Genomic DNA, 15,857 nt, shown 5'->3' with positions numbered 1-15,857 from the left:
AAATGTTGTAATTGGTTTTACTTTAATTTTAATAATACACTATTTTAAATCAAATTTTACTATAAACTGCCTAATTGGACTGTGTTAGTACTGATGCAGTAGCCCTGACAGGAAACACCATCTGATTTTGATGCAAGCTCAGGTGGTCTCCTTGACTCAAACACAAGGCCAAGGTTTTCCTGCTTCCTACAAAAGTAAAAGCAGGTACATTAAAAAAGTGCCCAACATGATTAGACAAAGTCTCAATTGTCTTTCAGTTGCTGAGTCTACTTTAAATATTTCCCTCTAAATACAGTCAGTTCGCAGCAGTGACAGTGATTTTTAAAAAATAATATTTAACAATTTGTCCCGAGCAGCTTCCAGGCAATCAGCTCAGGCTCCGTCAGCTGCCGCTTCCCCTGCAGGAGAGAACGGGCTGGTTGTTTTGCTGAATTCTGGCACTGTAGGCAATAAGAAGTGAGGCTGTTGTTAATCCAGCGAGGAGCTGCCGACTTTCTCAGGCATTGCTCCCTGTTGCATAGCTATTGCTCATATCCTCTAGGGACAAGTCCCCCCCTCTCTTCTCTCTCCACTCCCCTCTCTCTCTCTCTCTCTCTGTATCCATTACTTGGGCACTCCCTCTCTCTTTCACCCTCTCTATTTTCCCTCCTTCATCTCACTTTGTCCAACTTTTCTGTGCCTCTCCCCCGCCCCACCCTTCGTCTTTTTTACCCTTTCCTTTGACTGTGTCGAGCGCTACGGATAAACTGCGCCTCCTTGTGTTTCTAAACGAGCATCACAAGTTGGCAGTAAACCAGTCTCAGCTGACACACATCATGCTTGCGCCGCTCCTGTAGTTCTGAAGCTGTAGGTCATGTCCCAGAATAGGTGGTTGACCTGTTTTTCTCTTTAGCGCCGAAATCAATCTGATTATTTTTAATTACACGGATTCTCAGGAGGAGAGTCCTCTTTATATTTGTAGACATTTCTCCAAAATGCAGATTCAGCTTCAGGAAAGGGGTTAGAAAAAACAGTGTGCGGAAGACTTGAAGTGACTGAAAGTGACTTATTTCTTATTTGATTTGACTTTTAAAAATAAAGTTAAAGGTTAAAGGTAACCTTTAGTGACAAATGCTGTGCAGCAAGGCATCAGTAGATGGAGCTGCAGTGTCGTTCAAACTGCGTGCTGTGTCCCAGCCTCTCATTATGTTCACTTACAGTACCAGTATATATACATAATGGCGTGTATAGCACTGAGAATGAGATTAAATAAATTTGCTTATTTTACATCTATAAAATAGCAACATCCTGCAGCACATACTGTCTCCTTGTAGTCATAAACCGATAGAGTGGAAATGTATGCTTGAAGTATTCAGTTCACTTTAATCCTAATAGCTTTACTGGCATGACTATATGAGTACTACCAGAGCGCTGTATGAAGGCATGGATGCAGACTGACTGAAAAAGAAAATCTGAACGCGTGTATTTGGGTCACTGTGTGAGGAGGAGTAGATGTGTGTATCCCAGATGAAGACACAGTTGTCATAGAGACCTCGGAGTGAAATGTCACTGGCGAAAGTCAAAATAAAGAAGTTTTCATCTACAACTTTATGCAGTTTTGGTTTTGTTGGGCTCGAAGAGTCCGTTTATTCCACTGTCAGACTTTGACCCGCTCACATAAAACACTGCAGAATGTCAGTCACATGTGACTGCCACTTAGATCACTTAAAAACTAAATGTGTGTATGCGTGTGCGTGTTGGGGAAGTTTATTGCAGGTCTATTATTATGCAGAGACGAGAGACATGCCACTCTCTGTTAGCGCGCTCCACTTTGACACCGACAGAAACTCCGTGTTTAGTGAACGGGGAAATACACATCCCCGTTCACTAAACCTCTCTCAGTGAATTGTTTAAAAAGAGAAATTCGATATTTTTGATCCTCATAGGTTTTTACGCACCCGGGATACACCTTAAGTTGTTAATTAGATTTTTTTTTGTCTTATTTTACACAATTAACGTATATATAGGCAGCAAAGGATTTTCACCATCGTTTTGTGTGTTAAATTATGCTACTATAAAGTTTCGTTACGTATAGCCACTATAACCTGTGGGCAGTGTGTCGTAATATTCTCGTATCCCGTCGTTGTTTCTGAACTTGGTGAGCCTTATGGTGGTTTTAAAAGTGGTCACTGCTCTAACGAAGCCCAGTATATACCTGCTTGCCTGCTTGATTAATGTTCTGAGTAGTTTCTCTGGACTTCAGGAACTCCTAGTCCAGTCTTTTCCTTTTTCTTCCCTCCGGTTGTGGACGCGCTCTTTTGAGAGGCATTGAACCACATTAAACAGAGCCTATTCCTCCGCAGGTTCACCGCCCACCGACCCATCGTAGTTTGCTTTTGACCGGGTTATGAATTGAGGAGAACTCGCTTCAACACGCCTTCTCTTTACTTCTAGACTTTTCATTACTCCTGAACGCGCGCGCGTGTGTGTGTCCAGCTACAAATGTGAAATGTGTGTGTGTAAGACGTGGTAGCATCGCCTTTTATATTTGCTGACCAAAAGAGAGAGGATTAGGCGATTTTGAAGCACTCACCTTTTATTCAAACAAATTATTCACTTCAGCTAGTCAAAGGAATCTGACCCACGTGAACTTTTTTTGTAGGGTTGATTGAGGTTTTTCCAAAACGTTCGACCCCCATCACGTCTTTGAACTTTGTTCGCGTATTGCGCTTAAACGCCCCAGACTAATCCCTCTACTAAAATATATTTTATATATACAGTTTAAACATTGAAACACTGTCCTGATAACGTTTCACCCAGACATAAACGTAAATAAATAAACACTTTTCATTTTTAATTTAACTTAGTAAAATGTCCCAACTTGATGGACCGTTTACCAAACGCTGATCAGAGAGGGGGGAAAGGGATTAGAAAGAGGTATTAGCTGTGTTATTCCGGAGGTGATGCTTAAAAATGGTCACCAGAGAGAATCTCTGTCTATCTAACAAGTTTTTGCTCATGTCAAATCCCAGTGAACAACAACCTCATAGTCCTCACAGGTGTTAGAAGTGGTTTGGCGTTGAAAGTTCAAAGTGTTAAATAGTCATCTGATTTTCTTGCACACAATCACCGGTGCATAATGTATAGAGGACTGAGGAGGGGAGGGCAGAAGAGGGTTCTGAGGTGAAGTGGGGGTGAGAGAAGGAGGAGGAGTGTATACGAGAGAGTGTGTGTGCGTGAGAAAGAGATAGTGGTGGTGGTAGTAGAGTGGCCGTAAGGGGACAGGAAGGGCAAGGAACAGTCGCTTTGCTGCTCAATTATTTTTTTTGATATCCTTGCTAATCTTTTCTTGAGGCAAAAACGGGATCGCACTTTTTACTTTTGTTTTATTTATTTTATCATAAGGCCCTGGATTTCTCCAGGGAGAATTCATATCGCTCTGTGCGTAAAATCCAAACTCATTCCAAACTATTTTACGCACGACTTAGACCTGGGATTTCAGCAAATAAACTGGATTATTTGACCTTTAGGAAAACGTTAATGTGATTTCAGATTACCCAACGACAGTAAGGTCACCTGAAAATTACAATCTCCGTCTTTTTATTGGATTTTTAAAAATTGCTTTTTGTAAATATAGTTGATCAAACTAGAGACGAGAGGATACAGCAGGCAGAAACAAGTGGTCGGTAGGAGCAGATTTCGTCGTACTCAAACCCGCCGCTTTGCCTCCTGTCAGGCCTCTAAACCGTCAAAGACTGAGCAGGACGACTCCTCATTCACTGCTCATGTCTCCTCAGCAGAGCACTTTCCCGGCGTTGAAGCGGCGGACCATGGACAACAGGCCTGTCCGGACAAAACGAACCGGTGCCGTCCGACATCTGCTGTTGGCTGCCGCCTTCCTTGTCTGCAGCTCGCAACTGCTGATGGTGGACGCGAACTCGTGGTGGTAAGTAAATGATTGCGCACTGGTTTCTGAAAGTTATGGTTAGTAGATTAACGGCGACTAAAACGTGGGTGAGTGAATTATGACCCTCCCCAAATTTTGTGCCGTCAAGAGAGCAAATAAGAAAAACATCAGATTCGCACAATAGACCAATTTTTGTTGATTTCTGTAATGCTGAAGCATAATGAATGGAATTTCTTTGAGCCATGGCTTCACTTTGTGCTGCTTCTTGCATCTGTGCTTGTGTGTGTGTTTTGGGGGTTAGTTTTGCGTGGTGCGCTAGTGGTGGGACACTAACAGTGAATGGAACAAATGTGAAGGCTCTGTCACAATATTTACTCTGGCTGAGCCCCAAATGGCATTGCATGGCGGGCTGCTGCTGTGCCTACAGGATCGCAAATTAGCCACACTTGTTTTTGACTTACAAAAACGTACTGCGGTGGCCCAGTTCAGGGTGGCTCTGTGGAATGATACTGCTAGAGGTCAGAATGAAATTACAGGACCAGATGTCCATCTTAGAAGTCTAGCCCTTAAAACAGCCTGAGATACTCAGTAGTTTGCACTCATGTTCAAGACTAAAAGGGAAACTTTCAAAGCCCAGGTGATCTGAATAGATTATTACATGATTTTTCTGTGTTAGGCAGTCAGATTTGAAAGGAAAGGAAGTGGCTGCAGAGATGTTCACCAGAAGACTCTTATCTATATTTTATTGGCCACTTGTACCAATAAACCCAGCATGTGTCTGAATTTTTGCCCTCTGCTGTGCTGACCTCTACTCACAAAGGAGTCACAGATTCCATAAACTCAGATTGAGGCATTTCTGTTTTAATTTCATCATCTACGGTTTTTTAAAGGGTAAATTCTCAGTTGAAATGACCTCTGTCTCTCAGGTCACTCGGTCTGACCCCGATGCAGCGGCCAGAGATGTACATTATTGGAGCTCAGCCTCTCTGCAGTCAGCTGTCTGGTCTCTCCCAGGTAAGTTAGTATCTGTGTGCTTTGGAAACGATTCTCCTCTAAGTCAACAAGGCTTTTATTTTGTTAGAATAAAAGCATATCTCAGTTTTGCACCCCTGATTCTTCTGCATGATTTTTTTTAAAGAATAAGCCCTGATCTTCTTGTCACTTCCTTTTCTGTACCCTTTTGCAACCTAACCGGGGAGATGGTCGAATAAAAGGGCAATTTCCCTGCAGGTACCACTGAAATATAAAACTGTTAACCAGCTAATGTCTGCTAATCTTATCTCTGCTGCTGCAGGGTCAGAGGAAGCTGTGCCAGCTGTACCAAGACCACATGACCTATATTGGAGATGGAGCCAAGACAGGCATCAAGGAATGTCAGTACCAGTTCAGACAGAGGAGGTGGAACTGCAGCACAGTGGACAACACTTCAGTGTTTGGGCGGGTCATGCAGATTGGTGAGTTTACTGTAACTGAGGAGGAAAAAAATGTGATTAAAAGGGCATGGCACAATGGTCATATTGTGCCTTTAAAATCTGTCAGACAGTATGAGACTAACAGCAAATTACAATCTTGTGTTTTCAATTCTTTTTCTGGGATTTTATCTTTTCAAAATCTATCACCAACTATTCTATAAATGCTTACATGTGCTTTTTTTGTATGTCAGCTCTGTTTCTGTTGCTTCTTAAACACAAGATATTTCAAACTGAGCTCCTACCATCCTAGAAAATTCAAATTACATGTGTGTGGGTTTTATGGCCCTCAGTAAAAGCAGACAGATAAAGAAATGTCAGCGGCACCACAGCTAATGTGTGATGGCCTGTTTCAAAACACCATATAAGCAACAGATAACAGAGGCTCAGCATCCAGCCAAAGGCTCACTTTCAACTACAGCTCTTACTTCATTGTGGCAGCATATGTCTCCTCTTTCTTATAGTTTTATTCTGGTGATTTTTTTTTAAGATTATCAGTTTTAAAAAGAAGATTTATTCCACTTTTTGGTCACATTCTAAAAAATAGGTAGCTACAGGTTTTGATTACATTGTTTTTTAGCCTGTAATTGTATCCAATAAAATATGGCATATATAGATATGAGTTATGTGGTAAAAAGACGGGTAACTTGAGGTGAAATAGAACAGAAGAAGTGGAAAGATTGTTGTTTGTTAGTGCAGTGGCATTAAGATTAGCATAAAAGACATATCACGTAAATAGTGTTAAGCCAGATGCTACATATAACATATAAATACACATAAAACACACATATATAAGGACAGTGTAAAATTATTTTTAGAGATATTAAGATGTCCCATATTTCTCATTATAAAAAGTGATGTCATTAGAATATAATATGTGTGTAAAATAAATGTCCCTCAAAATGTTCCCATTTCCGCATTTTAGGCATGATAATGCCAAGCGCATGCTGTTCTATTTAAAGAAATTGATCATTAACGATCCCAAGAAATTATAAAATAAAGAGAAACAGAACTCAAATTCAGACTGAAAAACCTCATTAAAAATCCAACATATGACAACATCTGAAATATTCATTTCGACCCAACTATTACCGTGAAAAAAGCCGGTATACTTTACGCAGGCGCACTAAAACGAAAAATTTAGTCCTTCGATTAAAAAGACGGTCACAAAGGAAGCCTTCCGTAGGTATAAAACAGGAAAGGCATGTACGCTTTATGCATATCTCCAGTATTTTAATAAACAGATACCCGGAGCGCAGATTTTCGGATCGATAACTTGCGCGTCTAATTCCCAGCAGGCGATGTGGGAATCGCCTCATCAACAAGTATGTGCCAAATCCGCTGCGGGCTCTCTCACTCTGCCTCCATGCCTGTCTTTGTGTTGACAGTCTAGCTCCAGGTTTATATGGAGGTGTTAGTCGGTCCATTGTCCTGCGGCTCTTCTTTTGAAATGCACTGATGAGCTGACACCGAGCCGGCAGATCCGGACCTGCTATTTGAAGTCTAGGCTCCGCAGTCTCATAAAACCACTCGCTCTCTATCTCCCTGTCTTGTCTGGCTTTCTTTATCCTGCTGCATAACATGAACGGATATTTGCATGCATACCTTCCTGTCTTGACTGGCTGCTGTTGATTCGGGGCCACAGAAATTGTCTAATATAGAGACCATTGTGCGCTATTTAAATAATAAAAGTGCAAAAAAAAAAAAAAAACCAAACAAACAAACAAAAAAAAACAACAACAAGGAAAGTGAAAGTTTTGCGTTCTGTATATTAGAGTATGGCATAAACACTAATAAATGGTTTGTATGTGTATAAGAATAATGTGAAGTAGGGTAATATTTAAAAAAAGCTGCAATATTGTAGCTGTAGAGACCATGACAGTAAGGTGATGGTGAGAAAGACAAAAAGCACATTTTGTTTAAATCTTTATTTAAATTGAATTTGAAGGTAAGCACTGTGTAAGGTTACTCTTTAAATAAGCACTGTTGTAGCAGCTTTATGCTGGAAGCAAGGACAGAGGGTGTAGAGATCACTCAGTAAGGTCGTGCATATGGTATATTTTAAATACAGATATTTTGCCCTTTTCAAACACTCATATTGAAGCTAATCATCTCAGTGAATGCTGCCTCTACCAGGAAAAGCATTTCAAAGCTCCTTGTTATTCTCATGTAAATCATGGTGTTTCAGAGCACTTAGTCTCCACCTGTCAGGCCGTTGTCCTTGTCCTTGTCACTTCTTTGTGCGCTGAAGTGTGTATTAATGCAGAGAATAGGACAAGCAGGCTGTCTTGTGTATTCCACGTTGGTGTTAGTGAATGGAAATCATTAATATGGACCAGTCTGTGAAATGTATTGCACCCAGGCCACTTCAAAGAGCGACCAAGGCTGTAAAAACACAGTTGTTTATTAGAAGCTAGTTGCATTTAAGCAAACTCCTTCAAAGTGCATTACTCTGGCTGGAAATTATGTAAATTGTTGTGAGATGACCATCTACATTAAATGCACAGTGTGACAAACATTCCCAGAAGTTTCTTCCATGGATTTTTGCCCAGCTCCTTTCTTCTTATTCCTACATGTTATCTCCTTTAAGGGTCAGTTCACCCAAATTACACAAACAGATTATCTCTGGAGCCATCGAGTCATGCAGACAGTTCGGTTTTATTTGCTTTTAGGATATCCATCACTCAGATTTCTTTTAGCCCCATACAATGGTGAGGATACAGCAGTACAATTCTTCTGAAAGTTCTTTATTTGTTAATTTTTTTTAACTAATCTCTCTTCTTTAAAGTAAAAAACTGGGAAGGAATGTTTCAGATGTATTTCCTTTTGGCTCTAAGCTCCACGAGTTCAGTTCTTATCGCATGAGTGCTGCAATGATGATTTGTAATCTGGTAGAAGTAACACTTTAACGTTATGGTTGAGTAGCCAGTACTTGGACAGATATACCCAGAGGCCGACCACATGAGGAAAACTGATATGCTGGAGAAACTGATATGTTTACATCATTAAATGCTGCACGTGGATGATCTGGCATTTAAAGTTGTGGAGTTAACCAGGTATGAGGTCAGGGCCTCAAATCACTTCTATTGTCTATTGTTAGTTCAAGTGGGGTGTGGGGCTGTTAGCTGTGTGTTTGTGTGTGTGTGTGTGTGTGTGTGTGCGTGTGTGTGTGAGAGAGAGAGAGAGAGAGAGAGAAGGGGTTATTTAGCTGTGCAGCTACCTGTGTTTCCTGTCAGTGATGTGACAGCAAAACTGCAGCTTTACTGTGTGTCAGAATTCACATGCTTAACTCTTGTTTTCCTTCCTCCATCAGGCTCCAGGGAAACAGCCTTCACCTACGCCATCAGCGCAGCCGGTGTGGTCAATGCCGTCAGCCGTGCGTGCCGCGAGGGCGAGCTCTCCACCTGCGGCTGCAGCCGCGCCGCTCGCCCCAGAGACCTGCCGCGTGACTGGCTTTGGGGTGGCTGCGGTGATAATGTGCATTACGGCTACAGGTTTGCTCGGGAGTTTGTCGACGCCAGGGAGAGGGAGAAGAATTACCCCCGAGGGTCACCCGAGCATGCCCGGATGCTGATGAACTTGCATAATAATGAAGCAGGGAGACAGGTATGGGACAACGAAAAAAAGCTTTATCTCTCAACAAAACCATCGCTGTGTTAAGTTTCCCAAGGTTACTGTTGTCTTCTTCATATGTTTCCCTGTCAGGAATGTGTGTAAGCTGAGTGGGCCTCTGATTGCCTGACCGGGCAGTATTTATATGCCTGTGTGTGGGGGTTATTTATTGGGAGGGTCCAAATGGTATACTGGTAACGCCCTTGGAGTCTGGCGGGGCTGACAGGTCAGAGCACATTCCTCCGGTGTAACACACAGGCACATACACAGACATACAAAAATCCAACACTGAGAGGGGCTTTAAAGGAAATTTTACAAGACATTAAAAACAAGAGAGACAGACTCAAAGCTGGGGTGGTATGATGGTCATTAAGCTTCCTTTCCACTCTAGTTACTGAACAATGGCAATGATGGTGATTCAACAAATGATCTAGTAACTGAAGTTGTCTGGAAGGTTCTCAGGTAGGGAGAGAAAGAAACCTCTTGCCTTTCTCTCTCTCTCTCTTACACACACACACACACACACACCTTTCTCGTAAACTCTCCATTTGCCCATTCTGGTGTTCCCTGGAACAGGAGAACACGTTTATCTTCACTTAGAGAAGCTTTGTTTAAGCTGTTTACAAGACAGAGACGCTGCCTGTGCATGTGTGTGTGTGTGTGTGTGTGCTCACCTCAGCTTCATTTGATTTGTGTATGAGACGGTGAGCCTAGTTTTGTGCATGTGTGCGTCAGAGGTCAAAGGTGAGGGTCTGGAGAGGTTGTGTTTCTGCTGAGAGTCCCTTTGGGGCTCTACGAGAGTATATGAGGGAAAGATCTACTGCTGCAGCAACCTTTCACACGCACAGTTCAGTGACATACGCATGCTTTTTTGAATGACTTTTCCTCCTGTCTCCCGTTTGATCCTTTGCTTTCATTGTTGTCTGTCCATCGAAACGGAAGAGAGGCAAAGGGAGAGATGAAAAGGAGGAGAGCCACAGACAGGAAGACAGTTTCTCTCCTTCTCTCTATCCCCCCGGCCCCACCCTGCTTTCTGTCTTTCTATCGTGGACACGCTGGTTTGTCCTAAGCAGGATTTGTCTTGCTTGGTTGAACAAGGCAAACCACAGGGCTTTTGTGGAGGTGACAGCGGTGTCCGTGTGTGTGTGTGTGTGTGTGTGTGTGTGTGTGTGTGTGTGTGTGTGTCCGTGTGTGTGTGTGTGTGTGTGTGTGTGTGTTTGCAGCCTCATTTGATTTGTGTGAGCGGTGGACAACGTGGTCGTCCGTGTGCACAAACGTCTGGAGACAGAGACACAGGGTGAGGGATGGACCTCGGTCACACTTCTGTGACTCTCAAAGACTTTCGCACACTTACGCACACACAGACACACACAAATACACACGCAGAGAGCTACTAACTTCCACTGTCTCCACATAAATCAAATGAGGCAGCGCTTGTTACACAGACCCAAAAAACAGCCAGACATACATTCCCGGCCTTTTTTGAGATGCCTCTGCTCTGAACACACAAGATCATTTTCAATCAGTATGTCAGCCCCTGGGTCCTTTTGTTAATAGGGGGGGGGGGTATCATGTGGCACTTTAGGTGCTTATCTGTCTTTACTTTTTTGGAGGTGAAATGTCATCACTGTCTGTAGTATCGTGCCTTACTGTTCCAAAGATATCAGATCTTACTTTATTGCAATGAAATGTGCGAGAAAATCGCACCCAGCACATCCCAAGTGTTTCCTAAAAACTCAGTTTATTTAATTCAGCATAAGTATGGTAATCCAGAAGCTTCAATTAAGTGCTGGCACAAGCAGATAGAGTATGCATGGGCCAGTTTCACCCAGTGTAGAAACACATTTACTGGTGCTTTGCAGCTTGGTGGACACATGTAGCTGAAAGTTCATTTTTTGCTTTTTCTTTCAGTGTTAGAGCAATCTTTGAAGGAATCTAAACCTGCCCGTTACAGAGCATCAAAAGCATCTGAAGAAGCAAACAAATTTCAGTCCTCCTTCACATGATTAGATTAAAATATAGGCAACAATGTAGCCAAATATAGCAACATTATCCTTCACAGAGCAAAAAAGAGGATGAGGCAGGGAAACGTGTTGCCATTTTCATTCCTCATTCACTGCTTACGCTGTCACAAAGGGTGGGCTGTGTTCTCTGTTTCTCACTCTGCATGCACGCACACACACACACACACACACACACACACACACACACACACACACACACACACACACAGCTCCTAAATCCCTAACCCTGTCTGAGTAAAAACCTATTGTGCCTGACACAGAGACTGTGTCTCCACCACGGATCACTGAGCGTGTGTGTGTGTGTGTGTGTGTGTGTTCATCAGGTCCAGTGTCACTGTGCCCAGCAGGCATGACCTACCAAATAGCTGAGTGTGATGCTGGACACACACATGCATGGTTTGGTTTGAGCAACATGAGGCTATTGGCAGGTAGTATGTAATGAAAAGCTCTATACATCAAACAATGATGTTCACAGTAATGAAGGAAATGAAACAAAGTCACAAAATTAAGCACTGGCTGTGGAGAAATGTTAATTGGGAAGATTAGCACAGAAAAACATAGTAATGGCCTCCTCATCCTTGTTACGTGAAATGTTACTGTCGCTGTAAACATGTCATAAACCACACAGTCGGGAGTCTCAGTGAAAACAAAGGCTCGTAAAAATGGCAAGGAGTCATAAAATATGAGAATTTCCCCCTTTAAACTTATATCTGAAAGTTTTTCTTAATTCTCAGAGTCCCAAGTTGCACCATTCTTCTGAAGCTACAACACATTTCTGAAAGGTTGTATTATATGGCCTTTCTATTTCTTCTGTTCTTTCAGTTTAAGTTAAACTTAAGAACGTATCAAAGAGAGAATCACCAAAAATCATTTTACCCTTCCACAAAATGACACTGTCCCCTGTTCCCCGTCTGATGGGGGGGTCACTGAGGTCGGTTCATGGGATTGGAGGGTGCCGAGTGCTATGCCTGCTGGGTAGTAAAGTAGAGGAGAGGGAACAGGGGTGGAAGGTGGGGGTCGCTGGGGAGGCTGTTTGGGACGCCGGGGTTAACAGAGGTGAGAAGGTAATTGAGATCAGGCAGTGTGAGGAGACAGAGTGATGGGTTTCGTTTGTCTGAGGCTGAATCGGGGGAAATCGGGAGTCAGAAGAACTCGATTCGGCAAGAATTGCGTGGAGATGCGCTGGAGTTTGTTTAAGTTGTTGTAGGTGCTTGCACAATACCAAGAACAATTTGTACTTGTTTGTGTGTCTATGCTTGGGGTGTGGGTGTGGGTTGTTTGGTTTGTTTATATTGCGGTTTAATTGACCTGGTAAAGCTGCAGGGGTGAAGGGCTCCCCCTAAAGCCCACTGCTGTGAGGACAATAAATCTTAGATTTCCTGTTCCTGTTTTTCTAACAAGGCCAAACGCTGTAAAGTAGGAGCTGTTTTATCTTAAGGGGGAAAAAAAGCTTGTTCATGTTGATGTGTTTAAATCAATAATTGTCATGTTCCAATTATTTTCAAGGGATAGTTTTTTCTATGGGAACTATGTGGGAAAGACTACTTACAATAGAGGAACATTTCCTCCAGTTAGCGGGCCTTTTATTCCAAGTCAGCTGTTTGTTTTACTTTGGTGGAGTCATGTTGACAGCAGCGTCGAAGAACAGCACATATGGAGAAAAAAATCATTTTCTTTGCTTTCCATTTTCCCTCCTGTTTATCTGTTTCACTCTGCGTTCATTGTATAGCCCACCTAACAGAGGTTTCTTAAATAAACAGATAATTTTGCCTCCACAAAGCCAGTTTTGGAGAAAATGTTGCAGTGTGTGTGTGTGTGTGTGCAGCAACGTTTGCACGACTCATCTCTTCTTTATATTTTGGGGTCTTTTAATTGGCCGTTCCAGCAGTGTAGCAGCTCCATGATGCTTTTTTATGTTCCCCTCTCACTATGTGCTCGCTGTAATGATGAGAGCTGAGCAGTTACAAATTTTTACCACTAGATGGCAGCAGCTTAGCAGCAAATCGATTGTAAATCTGCACCACAGAGCTGGAGCTAAAGCTGCTGACCTGGAGGTGAGACTGAAGCATCACAATGACAGGTATTAGGAGGAAAGAGAAACATGGGTTATTTTGCTTCAGCTTGTGCATAGTAATCCCTCCCACTGCACTTGTCTTAGTGTATTTTACTGTATATAGTAACCTTTAGTAGTATAGTATGTAGACTATTTTTCTTTTTACTAATATCTCTTTATTCACTTTTTCTTCCTGTGCTTTGTGAATTTCCCCCATGTGGGATTAAATAAAGTCTACATCTGTGTCTGTAGTGAACCTTTATTGTGTAAAAACTAAGGTGGAGTTTTGGGGGTTTTTGATCTCTGTATACATTTTGATTATTTAACATTTATGTCTTTTTTCTATTACTCCAACAGGCGGTTTACAACCTGGCTAATGTGGCCTGTAAGTGTCATGGAGTTTCGGGTTCTTGCAGTTTGAAGACCTGTTGGCTCCAGCTGGCCGACTTCAGACGTGTTGGAGAGTTCCTGAAAGAGAAATACGACAGCGCAGCAGCCATGCGGGTCGGACGCAAGGTACTAAATCCAATCATGTCTCTGTCTCCTCCCTCAGGAACCATTTTAAGTGTTGCCTCTGCTAATTCTGTCCTTGATCCACCAGGGAAAGCTGGAGCTTCTAGACAAGCGCTTCAACCCACCCACCACTCAGGACATGGTCTACATCGACCCCAGCCCGGATTATTGCCTCCGCAATGAGACGACAGGATCGCTGGGCACCCAGGGCCGACTCTGCAACAAAACCTCGGAGGGCATGGACGGCTGCGAGCTGATGTGCTGCGGCAGAGGTTACGACCAGTTTAAGACCTACAAGCACGAGCGCTGCCACTGCAAGTTCCACTGGTGCTGCTACGTCAAGTGCAAACGCTGCACGACGCTCGTGGATCAGTTTGTGTGTAAATAGCGCACTTCAGGATTTGGAGGAGGCGGCGGTGACGACTAAGGGCGCCGGAGGTGACGGGACGGTGATGTTTCGAGAGTTTTGTTCAGGATTAGACGCACAAAAATCAGATTTCTGACAAATGTCCTCATCTCCCACCATTTCACATCAAGCCAAGCAAAAAGCAAAAAAAAAATAAAAAAAAATAAAAACTGCATAGCACCTGTGCAGCATATTTTTTGGAAGTAAATAACACATCAATGGATGGAAAGGTAGGGCAAAAGACACCTCGGATTTTTATTTCTCCCCACCCTCTGTCATCGCTTTCTGCTGTCGTCTTTGGAGTCCTGATCACAATCATAAAGGAAACAAGCAAAGCTGATGGACAATGAATGATACTGAGGATGAACAACTGGATCTGTGAGAGGAGATGTGACTGGTGTGAGATGAAAAAATAAATATATAATTAAATAATAAATAAATACACAACTCTTGATTGCTATTTAAAGAGACTCAAATAAACCCAGGACACAGTTTGGACCCCACCCTTCAGAGAAATCTATTGATGCTTTGGGAAAAGTGATCACTTGTGTCACCATGTATGTTGTCTGACCTTTTAACCCTGCAAGAGAGATTCTGAATTTAAGAGATGTGTTATCATGCACGGCAGAAATGCAGAAAAGTTCCGATTGGTGGTGTAAATAAGGTAGGAAATTAATCAAAAAGATAAATAAATGAAAAGTAGGAATACACAAATGCGCGCACAAGCTGCATCTGTTTCTGTTTCACAACACAGTGAGGTTCAGGGAAAAAAAACTCTTCAAAAGACTAAATGCACCACCTGTTTTGTACAAGTAGCAGCAGAGGGTGTAGCTGCTGCTGTTCCTTGTATCATCAAAGCAGTAATCCTGCACCCGTGACCTGACAAGTGTGACTATGCAGGTTAATGAGGCTTGGTGGTTGAAGCCATCTTGACACCACGGCTGTTTAAACAAGCAGCTCACACCAGCCGTCCGGCTCCGTGACCTTCACGTGACAGTAAAGTGAGCGAAACCTCCATTAGTGAGATTAATGTGCTGTACCTGCCTTAATGAAGCCACACTGAGAGACACGTTCGCTGTGAGTGGACATCTTCATCTCGCGTTGTAGCGCAACTCGATAAGAGCAGCAAACAGCCCCCGTGGTGTCGACTTAGCAGTCCTGTCGTAGCGTGATTTTTAGCCCGTTTCTATTGGCTCAGTTGTGATACAGATGTTAGATGCAGTTGGCACGAAGAGGACAGAGTGAGCAGGCGAGGACGGAGCGCGCCGTGGAAACTCATGGACGTGCAAAAACAGAGAGGACTGCAGGTTTATTACGTTTAACAAAAAGAACAAATAGTAGACGAGAACAGAAAGTATATTTTATTATTGTTTTTGATTCTCCTGTTTTCTATGTTTTTATACATGAGCATTACTGTGTATTCTTTTGATAAACTACTCTTTGAAAAAATGAGGTTTTCTGTGTTTTAAGTCTGCTGCAGTTCTTCCGGGAAAGTTTTTATCCGGGCCAGCATTTTTCCCTGTCTTCCCCATCAACATAATAAGCACAGACACGTCTTTGTCATCGGGTGGCTGTTTTCTCAGGTACAGGCAGAACTTTATTAGGGACAACAAGACATTTAATCTCGACTTAATCTGCACATTTACATTTAAATGAACCTTAAATTACTCTTTCTTGATCATATCAGTGTTACAGTAGCCTAAAGACATGAATGTTCTCACGTCCATTGTTTTTATGTGAATGCATTGGTTTTTTCCAATATAGAAAAAGTAAAATATGATGTATATTCATAAATGACCTTAAGGATCTGATTTATTAGTAGCTTACGCTTATTAATCATTCAGTTTTCTTAATTTTCTCACGCCTCCTTGAGACCTTTGATCCCATCAGATGG

At 42.5% G+C, this 15,857-nt stretch overlaps 1 protein-coding gene across 2 annotated transcripts in view; it reads left to right on the top strand.

Moving 5' to 3' along the window:
- Nucleotides 1-15,648, top strand: part of wnt5b (wingless-type MMTV integration site family, member 5b) — an 87,608-nt gene extending 71,960 nt beyond the window's left edge. For both annotated transcript variants that reach the window (XM_084909912.1, XM_084909911.1), the window contains 6 exons: nt 3,777-3,925; nt 4,813-4,900; nt 5,181-5,340; nt 8,669-8,961; nt 13,402-13,560; nt 13,646-15,648. In XM_084909912.1, coding sequence (XP_084766038.1) covers nt 3,777-3,925; nt 4,813-4,900; nt 5,181-5,340; nt 8,669-8,961; nt 13,402-13,560; nt 13,646-13,945 — 1,149 coding nt within the window. In that variant the 3' untranslated portion in view covers nt 13,946-15,648. The remainder of the gene's footprint in view (nt 1-3,776; nt 3,926-4,812; nt 4,901-5,180; nt 5,341-8,668; nt 8,962-13,401; nt 13,561-13,645) is intronic.
- The last annotated feature ends 209 nt before the right edge of the window (nt 15,649-15,857 follow it).

This window comes from Perissodus microlepis, chromosome 17, assembly GCF_051167445.1.
Source record: "Perissodus microlepis isolate ML-2025 ecotype Zambia chromosome 17, ASM5116744v1, whole genome shotgun sequence".
In the NCBI taxonomy this organism is placed as follows: Eukaryota; Metazoa; Chordata; class Actinopteri; order Cichliformes; family Cichlidae; genus Perissodus; species Perissodus microlepis.
Note: the sequence above shows the minus strand (reverse complement) of the source record. Positions and strands in the feature narration are given on the sequence as shown.